Source organism: Corvus hawaiiensis, chromosome 25 (genome assembly GCF_020740725.1).
Source record: "Corvus hawaiiensis isolate bCorHaw1 chromosome 25, bCorHaw1.pri.cur, whole genome shotgun sequence".
NCBI lineage: Eukaryota > Metazoa > Chordata > Aves > Passeriformes > Corvidae > Corvus > Corvus hawaiiensis.
This window is the reverse complement of record NC_063237.1, coordinates 420,827-440,504: the sequence shown is the minus strand read 5'-3', so window position 1 is coordinate 440,504 and position 19,678 is coordinate 420,827. Positions and strand designations below refer to the sequence as shown.

At 44.2% G+C, this 19,678-nt stretch overlaps 1 protein-coding gene across 3 annotated transcripts; it reads left to right on the top strand.

Annotated features, from left to right (window-relative positions):
- The first annotated feature begins 503 nt into the window (after positions 1-503).
- On the top strand, positions 504-18,657 carry NFRKB (nuclear factor related to kappaB binding protein). Of its 3 annotated transcripts, none has more exons than XM_048328830.1 (26): positions 504-564; positions 1,090-1,367; positions 1,776-1,977; positions 2,069-2,196; positions 3,306-3,480; positions 3,675-3,776; positions 4,320-4,393; positions 4,807-4,891; positions 5,120-5,300; positions 5,499-5,607; positions 6,083-6,209; positions 7,194-7,259; positions 8,205-8,284; positions 8,369-8,409; positions 8,820-8,877; positions 9,714-9,888; positions 10,216-10,322; positions 10,772-10,895; positions 11,287-11,363; positions 11,982-12,202; positions 12,707-13,001; positions 13,631-13,849; positions 14,261-15,037; positions 15,859-15,965; positions 16,695-16,830; positions 17,560-18,657. In XM_048328830.1, the coding sequence occupies exons 2-26, from the start codon at positions 1,173-1,175 to the stop codon at positions 17,683-17,685; spliced, it is 3,987 nt and encodes a 1,328-aa protein (XP_048184787.1). In that variant the 5' UTR covers positions 504-564; positions 1,090-1,172; the 3' UTR covers positions 17,686-18,657. The 3 variants fall into 3 exon arrangements, with proteins under 3 accessions (XP_048184787.1, XP_048184785.1, XP_048184788.1); XM_048328828.1 differs by having other exon boundaries at positions 8,817-8,877; XM_048328831.1 differs by having other exon boundaries at positions 506-564; positions 1,227-1,367; positions 8,817-8,877.
- Positions 18,658-19,678: the final 1,021 nt, after the last annotated feature.

The window sequence follows — 19,678 nt, the reverse complement described above, 5'->3', positions numbered from 1 at the left end:
ATCATAACTTCTGCGATGAATGTGTCTCTCGCTCATTGGGTAAGACCTGCACTCTGATTTATCGTGAGCCAGGTTTTGTCAGGGATTAGAGCTTGTCTGCCCTTTGCTTTGAACACATCTTTGCTGGCAGCTACTGTCACCAGCAATCCTCAACCTTAACCTGTCAAGATTTTAGTAAAGGAGTGTTATTCTGTAAACTGTACATGTGAGTCCTTGGAGGGCGCTGGCAGCGGGTAAAGGCGTAGGAACCCAGGAGGAACCTCTGTGTGCTGTAGGAAAATTTGCTGCATTAAAGTTTAAAATACTCAGCCTTTCAACACTTAAGAGTAACACTAGCACAGCACCCCAATGACTAATCCACTGAACAGGACTGCAGTCGAGCCCTATAAATCTACGACTAACCCGTGCCTTCAGCGAGCCGCAGATCCCTCATTTTTAGGGAAACGCGAACTCGGCCTCTCGCAGGCCACCGAGCGCTGGCCGCGCGCATGCGCGGTGGGGCGGGGCGTTCGCGCAGGCGCGGCAGCGCCGCTGCCTTCCGTCTTCGGCCGGGCCGCCCGAGTGGTATGAAATAAACCTGTTTTCTCTGTTTTCTTTGCTGTCCCACCCGGTTCTCAGCGGGTTTTTTTATTGCTCTGTTCTTTATTTCGCGTGTTGCGTGCGTTTCCTCGCAGCCCAGAGCGGCCCGGCTGTGCCGCGCCGGTGGGGACGGGTCTCCTGGCCCTGTCACGCGTTCAGCCTGAGACAAACCCCACCTTAGACCTGACCTTCGGTTCTGCACCTTAAAACCACCTTCAGGATTTAAATGTAGTCTTTTCTGGTGTTAAGAAGTGTTGAAAACGGTTCCTGTAGGTGGGAAGCAAAGTGAGATGGGTCAGCTCTACTTCCTAGTCTACCTGTCTGGAAAAGCATTTCTCTATTGGCATGGCCTGTGTTGTAATTGAAGAGAGAATGTTTCTATATACGTGGTTTTTATATATACATATATGTGTGTGTGTGCGTGTATACATGTGTATATACACATATATATATATACGTTTGTATGTGTATAGATATATAAAAAAATAACTTTGCTATATATGTATATAGATATTGCAGGCCAACTCCACAGCTTCCATTTAAACAACCACCCATGAAAGGTGGCTCCTCTGTCACTCCTCACATCAGGATGAATGCATCTGCGTTTGGGATTTTCATTCGTTGAGGGTTTTGCTGTCCTCATCCAGGAGCGGGAGGGGTGGAGGATGGATTCTCTGGATCACATGCTCACAGACCCCCTGGAGCTGGAGGGCAGTTGCACACGGATCATGGAGGACTGCATGCTGGGCACCACCAGGGTCAGTCTGCCCGAGGACCTCCTGGAGGATGTGAGTAGTGCTGAGGCACTTCACCTTATCATAACCTCTATATAAATGACACGTTTAACTCTCTTTTTGGGGCTCACAGAGCAAACTGAAAAGGGGAGGTGTTTCTGACTGCCTTGGAAAAGGTCTCAAGGTGGTCTTTGATTAATCTCAGGACAATATCTTTTAAATCAATTCTGTTATATTCTTATTATTTTAAAATTGCCTTTAAGAAGATTGTTACAAGTTTTGAATTTGTTTTCTTCTTGTTAGTAGTATCAATGTCCTCACCTTTCCTTTTTATGCTCTGTTGTTTCCTGTGTTTCGTGAAACACTGTCTCGTGACTGGTGTTACTTAAAAAGCATCAAGGGCTAGAAAACGGTCAAGGACCTGGCTGCATTTTCTTCACTGCTATTTCTTGCTTTCTTTAGCCTGAGATCTTCTTTGAGGTTGTCAGCTTGTCAACATGGCAGGAGGTCTTGACAGATGAGCAGCAAGAGCACCTAAAAAAATTCCTGCCTCACTTCCCTGAGAACAACCGAGAGCACCAGAACAAGCTCATCTCGGCGCTGTTCAGCGGGGAGAACTTTCGGTTTGGGAACCCCCTGCACATTGCCCAGAAACTCTTCCGGGGTCAGTCAGCCTCGTGAGCTTCCCCGCGGGTTTGGGGCAAGTTCTCAGCTAGCAGCTGAAAACCCAGGTGTGTGTTACGTCTTTGTTACAGATGGACACTTCAATCCTGAGGTGGTGAAGTACCGGCAGCTCTGTTACAAGTCACAGTACAAGCGCTACCTGAGTGCCCAGCAGCAGTACTTCTACAGGCTGCTCAAGCAGATCCTCGCCTCCCGCAATGTGAGTGTGCTCTGGGATGAATGGCTTGTCTTTATAAAACGTGTCTTGGTGCAGTCACAGTTCTCTGAGGCTTTTCCTTTAATGAACTGAATGAGTAATGTTTCTGGTTTTTCCAGTGGCCCAGCGAGAACGCCAGACCCGTTGTTATATTTGCAGATTTCGGGTTGTGTAACTCTCGTAGCTCTCACTTGTGTGTACTTTTTTTCATGTCCACCTTGTCCCCACTTCCTGCATTTGCCCCTTTACAACTTGCTACTTTGTTAACAAGTCATTCTGCCTTTGTTTGTTTACCATTTCTGAAACAAGTACAGTTGCTAAATACAGGTAGAGAATATGTGGATCCAAACCTCTCATTCTCATGCCTGCAAATCCCTGGTAAAGTCTTCCTCCATGAATACTTCTGTGAGCAAATTGTTGCCAACTGAAATGTGTTTGTTGCTCATTTATCTTTCATTGCACTTAGACATTGAAACAAATGGCGAGTAGGGAGGAAGAAGAAAGTCTGTCTTTATAAAATGCCCTACAGTGTTATGGGAAATAGAGAATCCCAGAACAGTTTGGGTTGGAAGAAACCTTAAAGCTCATCTCATTCCAATCCCCTGCCATGGAAGGACACCTTTAACTAGGCCAAGTTGCTCCTGGCCGTGAACACTTGCAGAGATGGGGCATCCACAACTTCACTGGACAACAGTATGGAATACATAGGAAGTTATTTCCTCTGTAGCCATGAGAGGTAAAATGTTTTTTTCAAAAGAGAGAGTATTCCATGTCATTGTTACACGTTTGCTTGGAAACTACATCTCACACCAATGATTTAAGTTCTTCTCCACAGTCCACATAAAATGACAAATATTATTATGTGTGTAGAAGAAGGTGCAGAAATTTCACCTGGGGTTTTTTTCTCCCCTTTAAATGATGGTCTAAAATGCTAGGTTTAAAATCTTGTGTGTGACAGATACTGATCCTTCCTAAGCTGTCTCTTGTACAGATCTGAGGTGCTGACGGCACCACATGGTAACCTCGCTGGAAGTATCTGAGCTGGGCTTACCTGTCCTGGCTTACAGCAGTGTAGCTGACATAGCTAATGTCACATGAACCTCTCCTTTCAGCACTTGCTGGAGTTAGCCAGGAAAGGAGGCCCTGACATGACCCTAAGGAGAAAGCATTTCCCACCATCATATGACTCAGAAGAACGAGACAGACGGACACATCGGCGCTACTTGAAGATCCTGAGGGAAGTGAAAGAGGAGTGTGGCGACACTACCTTGTCTTCTGATGAAGAAGGTAATGCCCTGGGCTGAACTAAAGACTCCAGGTGTGAATGGAAGAGGACATATTTTTGATGTGGAGGGAGAGCCTTTGATAAAAGATTGGATTCTGGGCTCTACTTCCACTGGCTGGGATCTAATGAACACAGGATAATAGTTGCACAGATTGGCAATGGGTCTTGCAGAAGTAAATTTATATCTCTGTTTTAGATCTAATTTCTTGGCCTCCAAGTTCTCCAGCACGTTGTTCAAGTCCACCAGTTCCCCTGAGAGTGATCCCCACATTGTCAACCTTGGACATGAAAACTGCAGGTGAGAACCAAATGAGAGGTCAGTATGGATAGAGGGGCGAGAATTACCTTGAGACCCTGCAAGAAATTACCTTGAAAATGTGTTGTTTGATGCGAAATCTTGTCATGCTTAATTTCTGCAGTCTCCACAACAGTTGGCTCTTTTCGCAGTTTATTTAATCTTTTTCTTCTTGCAAGACCAACAACAGTCATAGTTTCTGTAATACTACTGACTTCTCTGTTGTATTTTGCCTTTAGTGGCTGAAGCACTAGCATAGTCCAGTTCAAAATACTTGAGAATCCCTCCTAAAGTGACTGTAATCAAGTCTACAAACCCTTCAGGCTGGTTCTGGCTTCTTTTCTCTTCCATGGTTGCATCAGCAGTGAAATCTGATGACCCAGTGAAGCATTGAAATGAATGAATGAATGAAAGAAATTCATACATGGAGAAATTAGTTATTGAAATTTAGAGATTGCTGTAAGTGTAAATGGATAGAAGATGGCATTCTAAGAAGTGTGGAAGGTAACAATAGGGGAAAACTGCGAAGAATTCTTTTCATTGCAGACAAGATAGAACTCGGGGAAAGTGATTTGAAGATGATGTTGAAGAAGCACCATGAGAAACGAAAACGTCAGCCTGTAAGATGTCAAAAAGTCTTGGGGGGTGGGACCACATTTTATCTTTGATGTTTTTATCTCTTTGCCATAAAGATCAGGGTACTTCTGGGTGACAAAATGATTGCTATTTTTTGTGTGCACCCACCTGTCAGCCCTTTATTGTAACCTGGGTTCAATTGTCAGTATATAGATGCAGCTCCTGGTCATGTTTATCTGGATAGAAGGATTTTGTAATTTTAATTATGTGTTTAGGGGAGATGAAATTCTATATTTCAGTGTTAGAAGACTTCCCAACTTTTATTGCAGTAAATAATTTAATAAGCTGATCCAGGTTGAGCTTGGTGCATTTTAGTACTTGGGTACTTCTTCACCTTGTTACTGTCTTAACACTTTGTCCTTTCTCGATTTAATTTCTGTCCCATTGTCCTGTGTAGGATCACCCTGATCTAGTCACAACAGACCTGACCCTTGAGGACATCATGACTCGAGTGAATGCTGGCAGGAAAGGTTCCTTAGCAGGTCAGTGGATCCCTTGCCTTTTTAATTTCATATATGTTGGTTTAAAAACTAGAGGTTTTCTGTTGAGGGGAAAAGTAAAGATCTATGACAGCAGCGGGAAGGTGGAATGATTGAGGTGTGAACATGTGCACACAACATACATTTCTAGATATATATTTACATAGTTTATGACTCATAAAAGTACAGTAAGAAGCTAATTATTCTTTTTAACTTTTATCATATCTGAAGCTTTATTTGACCTCGTGACCCTCAAGAAGAAGGTGAAGGAAAAGGAAGATAAGAAAAAAAAGAAGCTGAAGGTTATTAAATCTGAGGTGGAAGATTTGGCTGACTCTCTTGGCAATGCAGATGGACTCCCATCAATGTCTCAGGATCTCTCCCCCCTCCCTCTAGTATCTGTCAAAGAGGAGTAAGTGCTTCACAGGGCCCTGAACACCTTGCATGGATGGAAAAAGCAACATGTTTCAGCTTACATTTTTGTGGGACTGTTGCAGGCTGTGTTTTTGTGCAGTTTGGGATGTGTGAAAAGTGTGGTGTTCATCTTTGTATATGGAGGTGAATGTTTGCTCAGGGAAGTTACTCTGCTTGTGTTCTCTTTCATTTGAAGACCTCTTGAAGATATTAAGCCATGCCTTGAAATAAATGAAATATCATCCAGCTTCTTTTTCCTTCTTTTGGAGATACTGTTTCTGGAAGGGCCTGCTACTCTCTCTGTGGTAAGGAACCACCCACTTATCTAGGAATCTTTGCAGGAAGCAAAATTAAAGAATAGAGGAGCTTCTTATTGCTCTGTAATAGTGATTTTTCTCCAGACTTACTCTGCTGTAAATTATAATAAGATTTAGATTACATATTAAAGAAATTAAACCCTGTGGGAGTGCTACCACATTCTGGTTTTAACGTGTTTCGTGAGTTTAGTCAGTTGAATCTGTAAGTCTTTCCATAGCCATTCTATAGATCATGGTTAGATACATTTTGTATATTAAGGCAGAGATGGGGAAGTGTTTTCCCCTTCTTTGGTGCTGTTGTCTGAAACACCATATTGTGGTTACTTGAAAAAGTCAGGTGATGATTTTACATACATAAAAACCTTTTTGTCCCCTGCATATGTTTAGCTAGTTTGTTTTCTGTGAAGACAGTCATAGTTGGAAGTGTGAGATCATTAATTAAATAATTCTATTTCCTCTTCAGCTTGAAGATAAAGTTCTCGATTGGCAGTCTTCTCATGCCAGTGCACTAAATAACTGGTTCTCCTTTGCCCCTAACTGGTCTGAATTGGTTTTACCTGCCTTGCAATATTTGACAGGTGACAGCAGAGGTAAGAAGAGATGGTAAAAATACTAATGGTGCTTGTTCCTCTGTTCTAGTCAGTGCTGGTTTGTATTATACTCAAATCAACTTTTCATTCATTGCCACAATGAATCCTTGTATTGCTGGCAGTGTTTCTGTGATAGGCTGTTTCGCTGACATGTCTTGGTTGTGGTCGACTTGTTTTGCATGGGGACAGTAGATAAGACTCAGCATGATTCCCGAGTATGTGAAAATGTCTGTGAAATTGCCTCTAGACAGACAGTTTCTTGTGTTCAGATTGTGGCTTCAGGCAGGGTGTCTGAAGCAGGAAGGGATTAGTCTCTTCCCCCACAGTGTGAAGTCGTTGTAGTTGTCTTTGGAGATAATAAAAAATAAACTAGATGATGCCCTGAGCAATCCACTGAAACATGAGGTTGGCCCAGCTTGGACCTTGGGCTTGGGCCAGCTGAGTTTCAGCCATTCCTTTCAAACTAAATTATTCTGTGGTTCTGATTTGCTTAGTGGGAAGTTTTAAAGGCAGAGACAGAGTAGATTGGCCATGCAGCATACTGTCCATAATGCTGGTGAATACTGTAAATCCCAAGTTCTCTTCCCACGGGTCCATGAATATTCACTGTACAATAACAGTCCCTGGGGCCTCATATTTCTTTTTCCTCTTCAGCTTGAAGATAAAGTTCTCAACTGGCAATTTTCTCATCCCAGTGCACTAAATAAGTGGTCTGAACATGGTGAACAGCAGGAACAGGCTCTCAGCTGACAGCCTGTTGTTGGAAGGCTCATTATCCTGTTCTGTTCTTTCCTTGTGCTTGCCCTTACACTCTTAGATGCTCACCTTCTCTTTGGGCAAGGATAAATTTAGAGATGCACTTACATAATCATTTAAAATGCTCTGTCACTGTGAGTCTTTAACTTGACAGTTTGCATTACCACAGTAGGCTTTTGAGGTTGAACAATTGTATAATGTCCCTGACATGCACATTTGTCATTGTAGATGTTCCTTCCAGCTTCTCACCTTTTGTTGAATTCAAGGAAAAAACTCAGCAGTGGAAATTGGTTGGTGAGTACCTTGTGTTCTTCTGTGATGTGTATTACAGTAAAGGTTTGTTGTTTTCTCCAGGACTTTACTTTTCATCTTGCTGCAGCCTGGAGAGAAACACAGAGCTGTTATTTCCATGGTTAGGCATTTTCTTTTCTTTTTGCTGAGCTAATATGGGTTTTGGATTCAAGGTGTTCACAAGACGTCAATATCAGCAGCAGACAGACCATAAATGAGTGAAGGCACTGGGCTGCATTTCTTTCTGTTGCTGACTTAACTATGTTTGTCAGCTTTCAAATTTGTCTGAACACCTTCATATTCTCCCTTCTGTAGAGCATACCTTCTGATGATTCAGAGTAATTAGTGATTATTACAATTGCAAATGAATTAAGCTTCTCTGTGAAACAAACTGATACTATTCTCATTTTTAAAAGTGGGAACCAAAGAGCAAATTGATGATCAATGTGCTGAGGCTCATACTGACTGAATTACAGATGTTTTGTGTTTATGTTCATTCCTTTAGTAATAACACAGAATTTTTCATTCTTAACTATGGTGATTCTAGTGATCATATTTGCAAGCTTAAACTGGCAGAGATTTGGAGTCAGGAAGTTTTTCCTCTGATCCCTTCCACAGTTTTTGGTGGAGGTTATGTAGGGATGTGTTTTTGCTCAGGGATTCAGTAACTGGGATTACTTTGGAGAGTGGGAACAGGTGACTGTGTCCCAAACAGCATCTTGCCTTCTGTGCTAGGAGTTGAAGCACCCTCCTTTGTACCAGCACAGGGGAATCACTGGGATTTAGTATTTCCTAAGCCTGGAGGTGTTCAAATATTGCAGTTTGAGCATCTGTGACTGGTGATGCATCAAGAAGGGAAGGGAACAGGAGAGGACTGGGAATTACAAGCAGCTGGCTTCCTAACAATTAAAAGACTTCTATTTTTACATTTTCCTGATTTCTTACTAGGTAGTTACCAAGATCATGAGAAGGAATTGGCAGCACTGTTTCATCTCTGGTTGGAGACCAAAGACCAGACTTTTTTCAAAGTGAGTCAGACAAAAATCACCTTCTAGGAGCACAAAACCTGACTGTGTTCTACCCAACGCTGACATTTCTCTCTTTCTCAATAGGAGAATGAAGACAGCTCAGATGCCATGCCACTGCCCAGAGTGTAAGTGTGTAACAGAGCTTGAAAGCCTTTGTAGTGCTACTGAAGCTGTGAGGTTTGGGCCTTGTGCCTCTGGATCTTAAAATAAAACAATTTTAAAATTTGATAGTCTGATTTTATAAATGCAGTAACTGGACTTCATAAAGGCGACTGATTTTATCCAAGTTTGCATATATTAGCAGAGCAAAGCTGCAATCTAACTTAGGTTCTGATAATGATATTATTTACAGTCCTTGCTTGCCTTCAGGTAGTGCACAGAGCATATTTTAAGATCTCTGCAGGGCTTACTTTTGCTACCGTAAATGCTTTCAGAATCTGTTTAGAAGAATTTGCGGAAGGATGAGGGGATTAATCCTTTGGGACTGTTGTGGGCTCGCTGTGCTCAGAAGTGATGGTGCCCTTTCTTTCAGAAGGACAGACTACATAGTCCGGCCTAGCACTGGAGAGGAGAAACGGGTGTTTCAAGAGCAGGTAAGAAGAGAATCGTAATTTTAAAGGCACATGCTGAAACAGTTGGCCACTAAACCAGGAGAATTTGTGTGGGATGGCAGTTCTATACTCTACACAAATGTAGTTAATGTGAAGAATTGATATGTTGCTTCTGCCTTGAAGTCAGTATCTTGGCCTTGCATAAAACTTGCTAATGATATAGCCTAGCTGCTTGTTTCAAAACCATCAGTATTTCCAGTGGGTAAAATTAATTTGGTAAAAATTAATTGGATAAAGTCAATGAAATTGATAGTGTCAGTTGGTAGTGCCAACCCCATTGTCTCCTTTGCCATCCCCCATCATGGGAGGATGACTTGTCTCTTTATTTTTTGGGCATGTATGTGTGCAAGCAGAAAATAAGTGTCAATAAGTGCACCCATCCACTCAGTTATCTTGTCTGTAATAGAGGCAAGTGGGAATTAGAGGGAAAACACATGATGGGGATTCTTCTCCCTTCTCTCCATTTGCTGTCTGCAGGAGAGAATTAAGTTAAATTTTGGAGATCTCTCTTTAGCCAGATAAAGGGAGGAAGGGGAAGGGGACAGAAGGTGTATCTCTGTTGTATTTCTGGCACCTCTCTAGTCTGTGCAGCTGCTTGACAGTGAATGCATTGCACCTGCACACCTTGCTTCAGAGGAGCGTTGTATTTTGCATGAAGTAGTTTGTGATCTTCTTGATCCAAAATAAGTTTATACAGCAGTATTTGAGCCTTTAGTTTAAATAGGCTTTCTTTAGAGAATGAAAACAACTTACCTTGTAATATAACGTAAGGCTTTGCTGCTGCCTGGTGAAGTCAGTACTCTTGTGTCCTCCTCCAGGAGCGTTACCGTTACAGCCAGCCCCACAAAGCCTTCACCTTCCGGATGCACGGCTTCGAGTCGGTTGTTGGTCCTGTGAAGGGGGTGTTTGACAAGGAAACCTCCTTGAACAAAGCCCGGGAACATTCTCTCCTGCGCTCAGACAGACCAGCATATGTCACCATTTTGTCCCTTGGTAAGGTCATGGCCAAAAAAACTTTTTTGAAGAAGGAAAGCATTCCTCTGACCCCTCAAACAACAACTTCAGGATCTGCATTGGGGATGAATGCTGTTCCCCAAGTTCATCACTCTTAGCACAAAGTTGGCACAGTTGATGTACTTTAAAATGATCCTTTATAACCTCTCCTCATATTTTGGGGGATTTTAAGGGTTAGATTTTAGTGAGGAAGTAGGCACTGTGAGAGCAAGGGTAATAGAGCAGTCCCAAAATGTATCTGCTGGAGTACCTGAGTACAGCTGCCCAGTAACAGCTGGAAGTTTAAGGTCTGGTTTTGTGTTTCAGTTCGTGATGCTGCTGCTCGCCTTCCTAATGGAGAGGGAACTCGAGCTGAAATCTGTGAGCTGCTCAAAGATTCCCAGTTCCTAGCTCCAGATGTCACCAGTGCTCAGGTAAGTTGGATGTCACGTCTGGTCTCAGATTCTCATAAAAACACACTGCACGGACCCAGGCAGTATTCAGTGGCAAAGGCCCAGTAGTTTTTATGCTGCTGTGATCAGCAAAAGGGAGCTGTGTACTACTATGGTGAGCAGCTGCAAACCTGCACCAACTTAGGATGATGAAAAACCAGCTAGAGAAGCCACAGAAGTAGCATTATCGTAGAGCTGCTCACATTTTAGATTGAGAAAGTCAATTTTCAGAGCTTTGGTGGAAGCTCCATTTAATCCAAGGTGGCAAACAGCATCCTGTGCTGCAACATCTGCTCTCAGTCAGTTCTCACTCAGATGGAGATTGCTCACAGCTTACTCAGGTTTTATACCAAATAGGATCACTTTGCTATTCGACAATTTTGGCCAGTCCAGCGAGGGACATCTTGTAATCTGTGAATTCTCAACTTCAGGTTAACACTGTTGTTAGTGGTGCTCTGGACCGACTGCATTATGAGAAAGATCCCTGTGTGAAATACGATATTGGGCGGAAGTTGTGGATCTACCTGCACCGGGACAGGAGCGAGGAAGAGTTTGGTAAGCCCGGGTTGGTGGTATCTTAAGAATTAAAAATGATGTTTATAAAGATGGATAATGAACATTAATTTGTGAGTGTAGCTTTTCTTTCTAGTCAGTTTGTTCATGTTAGTCCTTCAGCACTTAAACCCAGTCTTAGAGAGCAGCATGTCACTCTCAAGCATTTGTTTGAAAAATACCATCCCACGTGCAAGAACTGCAGATGTATGTTCTTATGTGTCTTATTTTCAGCCTTTTTGGCTAATTTTACTAGATGTTTTTCTTTGCACTGTTACATGACTGTGTGTATTTAATTCCTTGTCTGAAGAAGAATCTGCAGCTCTTACTTAGCCTCTTCCTTAAATCAGTTTGCTTTTGTTCAGGAGCTCTAACCATTAATTTGTCCTTGCAGAACGGATCCATCACGCTCAAGCTGCTGCAGCAAAGGCCAAGAAAGCTCTTCAGAAGCCAAAACCTCCAGCTAAAATGGTAGATTTCTTTGCTCAGGGTTGCACAGCTGCTTTTGGGATTGAGAAGGAGATTAGTCGTAATTTAATCTATAAATTCTGCATCCATGGCTGGTGATGAAAATTACCACATTTGAGTTAGCAATTCATGATGTATATGAATGTCAGTGCACAAAATTGAGGGAGAGAGGGAACTTTTCCTCCACCCAGCTTCCACTGCTATCCTCTCAGCAGAAAGATCAATGGAATTCGTTTGTGCTCCCTATCAAAGGGATAGTCTTTCAGATCTCGTTTTGAGGTTAATTTGTAACAGACTGTGTGGAACATGTCTGTTCTCCCCCTTGCTGTGCTGAAGCTGATATTAAACACATCTGAAGTACTTGGCTGTTGGCACATTAACCAAGGTGGAAATCTGCGTGTTCTGAATGTTTGTCACAACTGAGGTGCACTTTCCCCTGTGAGCAGGAGCAGCCAAACACACCAATTCATCCGTGGCTGCAGCTGAGGAAAGGCAGTCAGTCATGTTTGATTTCAATGGGGCCTCATTCACCATACAGAACTCAGGTTAAAGTGCTCAGCCTACTGCAGGGTGCAGCAATCAACCCCAGTTTTTGTGATGCTGGATGTGGTTTCTTTGTAGAAGTCGAGTAGCAAGGAGGGTGCTGTGAAAGCCCTCCCCACCAGCACAGCAGAGCCCAGTCAGCTGAGCCTCAGTGACTCCAGCATGCCACCAACTCCTGTGACTCCCGTGACACCAACTGCACCCGCATTGCCAGCAACACCCATCTCACCCCCACCGGTGTCTGCGGTCAGCAAGAGTGTATCTGGTGCTGGGTCAGAGCCAGCAAAACCCAGCCAGAGGTACTGCTTCTGTCGCCTATGGCACTTGGGAATGCTGCTGGCTGTTTTTCAGTAATTTGTATCATTCAGTAATGAGGGAGTTGGGGTTATTTAGCCTGGAGAAGGGGAGGCTCAGGGATGACCTTATCACTCTCTACAACTCCCTGAAACGAGGTTGGAGGCTGGTGGGAGTTGGACTCTTCACCCAGGAAACAGCAACAGGACAAGAGGGCATAGTCTCAAGCTGTGCCAGGGGAGCTTCAGGCTGGGCATCAGGAGGAATTTCTTCACAGAAAGCATGATTAGACATTGAAAGAGCTTGCCCAGGGAGGTGGTGGTGTCCCCATTCCCAGAGTTGTTCAAGGAACAACTGGACACGGCACTCAGTGCTCTGGGCTGGGTGACAAGGTGGGGATCGGTCACAGGTTGGACTCAATCTCAGAGGTCTTTTCCAACCTCAGTGATTCTGTGATTGTGTGAATTTCCTACATCTTTGCTGACCTACTGGCTCCATCTTTTCTGTAGTGTTCTCTTGGTGTCCTCCCCCACCATGCCCCAGCTGGGGACATTGCTGTCCCCAGCTCAGAGCTCACAGGCGCAGCCGGGGCCAGCGCCCACCCCGCGTGTGGTCAGTCACAGTGGCTCGTCAGGCCTGCCGCAGGTACGCGTGGTCACTGCCCAATCCAGCCTTCCAGCTGTGTCCCAGCAAGCCCCAGTGGTCACCCAGCAGCAGCAGCAGCAGCAGCAGCAGCAGCAGCCCACAACAGTGCCTCAAATCCGTGTTCCAGCTACAGCCACACAAACCAAAGTGCTCCCGCAGGTGAGTTGCGTAGCTCTGACGTCTGATCTGACTTGTGGTGTTTTGGTGTGATGCACAGGCATTTTGTGCTTCTTTGGAGCATGCACGAACTGCAGGCAAGAGCACAGAAACAGTTTTACATATGCAATACTGTTCAGTGCTCTGTTTTTCATCATCAAAATGTGCATTACATAAAAAGTCTGTCGAACTTAGAATCACAGAATCATTAAGCTTGGAAAAGACTGTCAAGATCATCAAGTCCAGCCATGAACACAGCAGCACCACCATTTTCATTAGTAAACCATATCCTCAAGTGCATCATCTGCACATTTTTTTGAACACTTCCAGGGATGGTGACTCCACCACTGTCCTGGGCAGTCTGTTCCAATGCTTTATGACCCTTTCTGTGAAAAAAATTTTCCTAATATCCAAGTTAACCTCCCTGGTGCAACTTGAGGCCAATTCCTCTTCTCTTGTCTGGAAGAAGAGACTGACACCCACCTCACTGCAATTCCAAGCAGTTGGAATCCTTGCAAGGGAATTCTTGTGAACTCCTCTGAACTTGCAAGCTGTGGCACAATACAAAGAAGAACCACTAGACTGTTCCTACTATGGTCATCTGCTCATAGTCTTCCTCCTCTTTTCTGTAGGCTGTGATGACTCTGCCTGTAAAAGCTCAAAGTAGCCCTGTGCAGGTGCCAAGAGGAGGAAGCTCCATGGCCAGCCAGGCAAGTATCACTGTGACAGGGCTGCCTGCAGTGCCCAGCCCTGCTGTGAAGCCAGTGACCAGCTCTCCAGGCAGTTCTGCTGCCAGCACCTCCTCCACCACTGTCATTCAGAACGTGGCTGGCCAGAACATCATCAAGCAGGTGAGAGGGAGGGAGAGACAAGGAATTGGGCTCCACGACCTGGTTGTTTCCTCTTTGTTGCACAGATGTGAACACTTGTGAGCTGTAATGCTGTGTGAGTTGATGGACTGTGCAGACTGAAGCAGTGCTGGTTTTGTGTGCTTGAGCCCTGTTTTCAGGTATAGGTGAAAGATGTGTTGGTGCAGGTACTTTAGTGAGTGATCTCTCCTTCATTTTGTTTGGAAAAGAAACCAGCCCCACAGTGTTTCCTGGGAATGCCGTCTGATACACAACCAGAACCATTTTCAGTAGTGTACTGAGTGCTAGTCTCATTCCACTTGCATTCTAGTGGGAGCAAAAAACTTCCTGTTGGGAAGTTCTGCCTTGGACCTTGTCCTGGGTTGCCAGAACCATTTCTCTGATCTCTCCCAGGTGGCTATTACAGGACAACTTGGCGTGAAGACCCAGGCTGGAAGTGGCATCCCACTCACAGCGACCAATTTTCGGATCCAAGGGAAGGACGTGTTGCGCCTGCCCCCGTCCTCCATCACCACGGACGCGAAGGGACAGACAGTGCTGCGCATCACCCCAGACATGATGGCCACCCTGGCCAAGTCTCAAGTCACTACTGTCAAACTGACTCAAGACCTCTTCACAGCAGCTGCAGGAAGCAGCGCTGGTGGGAAAGGCATCTCCGCAACTTTGCACGTGACATCCAACCCTGTCCAGGCTGCTGAGTCTCCAGCCAAGACCAGCACGGCCTCTCCTGCCTCTTCCAGCCCAGCTGGAGGCACCGTAGTTAAAGTGACTCCCGACTTAAAGACTGCAGAGCCAACAAGCTCCGCTTTCCGCCTGATGCCTGCCCTGGGCATGACCGTGGCAGATCAGAAGACCAAAGCCATAACCACGGTGGCATCCACAGAGGCCAAGCCAGCTGCCACCATCAGGATTGTGCAGGGGCTGGGGGTGATACCCCCCAAAGCCGGGCAGACCATCACTGTAGCCACTCACGCGAAGCAGGTGCCGTCATCGTCAGCAGTGAGCGTTGCTGGCACAGCGCACACCTCCTTACCCACCGTGAGTGCCACCGTGTCCAAAGCAGTTGCTGTGGCCTCGGGAGCTGCGGGGACCCCCATAACGCTGGGCACAGGAGCCACGGCTGTGCGGCAGGTGCCCGTCAGCACCACAGTGGTATCTACGTCCCAGGCAGTGAGTAATGCTGAGCTCTCACTGGGGGTGGGGAGGGAAGGGGGGTGCCAAAGTAAACTGGTGTTTTATGGCTGAAAACTGCATCCACTCAAATTAATATGGCAGAGTCATACAATGATTTAGGTTGTGAAGGACATTAAAGCTCATTCAGTCCCACCTCCTGCCATGGGCAGGGACACCTTCTATAGATCAGGTTACTCCAAGCCTCATCCAGCCTGGCCTTGAACACTTCCAGGGATGGGGCAGCCACAACTTGTATTCTGGTTATGGATCTGCAACTCATTTCATGGTGTTCAAAGTGCAGCTAAATGCCCTCAAAAAGTCAGATACTTCCCTTATCTCCTCTCTCAAGTGAATGAAATAAACTTTACATGTCTGAAGTCCTGCCTCATGCAGCTCTTGTGTCTTGCCCCACACCTTGGGAATAATTTCCCTTGGAATGGTGTCATAGAAAGTTCAGAACTAGAAGTGCTTGTTACTTGTACTAACTTTTTTACTGATTATCCCCTGTAATGCTATTTTAATGCCCAAATCTGAAGGCACCATGAACTGTATTGTGGTTACATAAGCTAACAGACACTGTGGTGGTTTCCTAAGGATAAAAGTCATGGATCCTGTGGTGCAAAGATGATGTGGATTTTCAGGGTTCAGGTAGCTGTGTAGTGAATGAGAGGGAGGTGAATTTTAAGGAGCCTGAACTGGAGCACAGATTTCATCAGCAAAGCTGCTGCTCCCAGGACTCCCACGAAGCAGCCAATGTTGTCGTGCAGTTTCTCTTCTGAGCTCCCCACAGCTCCTCACATGTTCTTCCTGTTCCCCAGGGCAAACTTCCAGCACGGATCACGGTGCCCCTGTCAGTGATCAGCCAGCCAGTGAAGGGCAAGAGCGTGGTCACTGCCCCTATCATCAAGGGCAACCTCGGCGCCAAGTGAGTGCTTTGCATCTTGTAGCTCTGCTTTAGAAATTGGCTGAGGAAGGCCTTTGTTCAGTGTGTTCCTGGGGAGCAAGCAAGCAGAGGCTGGAATAGGATTGCAGTCTGTTAACAGGTCTATCAGCTGCAAGAGACTGAGGGGATATGGTGTCTGCAAAGAGATTGTAATTTTTATTTATTTATTTTGAGATGCAGGTTCTAGCAGATACACTGAAGAAAAAACATTCTGTACCTTGAAACCAGATGTTCGATTAGTTCTGTGTGTTTGAGCAAGAATTAACACACTGAAAAATATCTGTAATCTGAAGCCTTCTCTCCATTCAAGAGAAGTTAACCACCTTAATGAGAATTCCTCTGGCATTCAGATATTGAAGTCTTTTTTTTTATTCTTCCATAAATTCTGGTAGTGTCTCCCTTAGTTAATATTTCAAGTGCTCAGCTGTTTTCTGCATTGAGAAGTATTCAGGTCTGATCAGGCTAACCCAGTGATGTGCACAGTCCAGAGTAAATGGGTGTGATTTGTGTGCTAAGTTAATTCTGTATCAGTTATAAATAATGACATAAATTTGTCACTAGTGTATTTGCCAGTTTTATGGGGGAAAAAACCCACTACTTAAAATGGTTAGTATATGTGGTAGAACTATAATCTACTAGCAATTGAGGAATGGCTTGGAGTTGGAAAGATCAAGCCTGCTGTGTAACCTTTCAACAATTATTTTTCCTTAGCATCAGTGGATTAGGCAGAAATATCATCCTGACTACAATGCCAGCAGGGACTAAACTGATCGCTGGGAACAAGCCTGTGAGTTTTCTGACTGCACAGCAACTACAGCAGCTGCAGCAGCAAGGCCAAGCCACGCAGGTAAGACCACCTAGAATGATTATTCTATTTGCTTTTTTACAACTTAACAGCTCGAGGAGGACTTTACACTGGATACATGGGGTTGCAGAAAAAGAACAGGCACACAGCTTGGTTGTAGTGTCTGCATTAAGCACATGGAATCCATCTTCACCTTTACCTTCTCTCCATCCAGATAAAGTTTTTAAATATTTTTGAAGCACTGCCAGTATAATGACTGTAAAAGTCCTGTCAGGATTTTTCTATACACTCGCAGTGTTTGTAGTGCTTTGTACTTTGTCTTCTGTGGGTCACTTTTTCTTGAAGAAATCACATAACTGCTTTGCATATCCATCTTTCTGTCTGGAAACTTAGTGTTCCATAATTCCAAGTAATTAATCTGCATTGAAGCTGATAGTAACAAGTCTGTAGAAGTGAGGTATCCAATGGATCCAAGTCCTTGTTCTGAAAATGTGTGAAAGCAGCTCACATAATAGGTTTTTATTCAAACTAGTTCTCAGGCCTTCCTCTCTAATCTGGAAATCTCCTGTCACCATCCCACATGGGCAGTGGGTGGAATGATCTTCCTGCGGCAGATTCTGTTCTGGGAGTGTTTTTGGTACTTGGTCTTTTTCCTATAACTGAGTTTTTGTTGGCAGCAGAAGCAGGTACTTTACCAGAGCACAATGCAGGTGCAGTCATTTTGTCACCAGGTTGTTCTTGAGACAAGTTTTCTCTTTCCATTTCACACAGGTGCGAATTCAAACAGTTCCAGCCTCCCATCTGCAGCAGGGAACAGTCTCTGGCTCTACTAAAGCAGTGTCCACCGTGGTTGTGACAACAGCTCCATCTCCAAAACAGACCCAGGATCAGCTGTGAACACTGGTTTGAACATGGATCAGTTTCTAAGAACTTCCCTGAGCCTCATCCTCCATCCAGCCAACCACCTGAGGCTGCCTAACCCTAGCCACGTCTTGGGATTGGACTGGGTTCTGCCCTTGCCTTCTCCAGGGTCAGCACTGCAATGTCTGGGTAGAAATTCCACAGGAAAAAACCATGCTGTACTACAAAACAAAATGTTTCAAGCCAGATGTGTAAATCCAGGTTCTGTGAAATTGATAATCTAAGAAATGTCTTCCTGTTCTTTGTTCTCTTTCCATCCAAAGGACTTTTGGCAAATACAGTTTCTGTGCATTTTGGGTTGTAGACAAAGCAGTTATCCTGGATCTTCATTAAGCAGGAAAAGTTGCTTGGAACGGGTTATTCAGTGGCTTTTCAAAGTCATGGAGAAGATGTCTCCTTTTACTGGCTGTCACTACTGTTACCTAGTGACTCAGGATGGTGTCCTTGACACCAGAGCTATTGTAACTCAATCCTTGTCAGGTTGCTGTCATAGGGTGAAAGTCAAGGTGGTTTTTTGCTGGAACAGAGTGAGTGACTATGGGGAAGAGGGAGAGAAGATGCAGAAAGTCATTGTGTAAACAAGTCTGTCAGCAAATGGGACTGTAGTGGAAAGGAAAAAGTTGGTGTTCACCAGAAAGATCCTCTTCTAGTTTTCCTCAACAAATAAACCTTTTTATCCATGGAAACAAACTGTACCTTGGTTTAAAAGGTCAGAGTATGTTTTCAAATACCCTCAAACTGTTGTCTCTTGGGTTCTGAAGAAACAGTTTAACCCATGACCCTGGCCATTAGTTTTGTTTTTACTTTTGCAGTTTTATCTGTCTATGTAAATATTTTTGAATTTTGCACATACTGGAGATGAATCTGTGACTGTTCTGACATGACGTTGAAGCTGAATGAGATCAAAAGATGTGTTGGACCAGGAGAATAAAAGTGTAGAAAGCCTTACAGATCTCTGCCATCTCCTTTCAGTTCTCTACAGCGTGTTTTGTGTACAATCATTGTCTAGCTTGCCAAGGGCTAATAGCCTGTTCATCTTTTTGGTAAGATGGTTCTTTTTAACCTGGTCTTTTTTTGTAGTCTTTTTTTTAAAGATGTGGTTTGCTCCAAGTTATATATTATAGAATATAATACATTTAAAGAACCAAATTGTACAATTCAGGACTGTTGTGGTGGGAGCTCTGTATGTTACTGTTTTGCTGGGCTTCAGGCTGGGGTTATGGATCATTCTGTACTGTATCTAACCCACTTCAGAGCAGCTTTGAAGGAAAACAGGTATTTCAGTAAAAAAAGAAATGGCTGGATGTAAATACTGAGTTAGCAGGACAGATCAGTTCAGCATTTGAAAGCAAGTGCTTGAATTATGGTTTATATGCTTCAGGAACAATTTGGAGTGATAAAGGTTTGCTGTCCTGCTTTGTCATGGGCTGGATGTGTTTTGTACATTTATCAATCAGGAGCCAGCAGAAAGGTGGTGGTTTGGGAGGGAGGTGAGGACCTTGCAAAGTCCTTTTAGTTGTGAAGTTAAAAGAAGAAACTAAGGAGGCAACAAGCAACTTCCTGCTATTGTTATGTGAAAGAGCCTCTAAATTCAAAACATAATCAAGATTATCCTGCTATGTTCTGTTCACAATTAATAAATTAATAATTAACCTACAGTCAAGTGCTGAAAGATGGTTACATTGTGAAGCCCCTTGAATTTCTGTCAATTCTTGTGAATTTCTTGCTGGACACAGGAGGCTTTGGCAGTACTGAGCTTAACGAAACAAGAAACCTGCATCTAATCCCAGAAGTTTAGTGTGTCTCAGGTGGTTGCTGCTGATTTCAAGAGTCTTGCTGTTGATCACCATCCTGCTTTTGAGCAACCTTTGCATCCTGGCTGCTCCTCTTAGGTCCCTTCTCTTTTATTTTGAAGTCTGATTTTTGGGGAAAAGAGCATCAATCGCTGGATGGGCCTCTGATTTTGAAT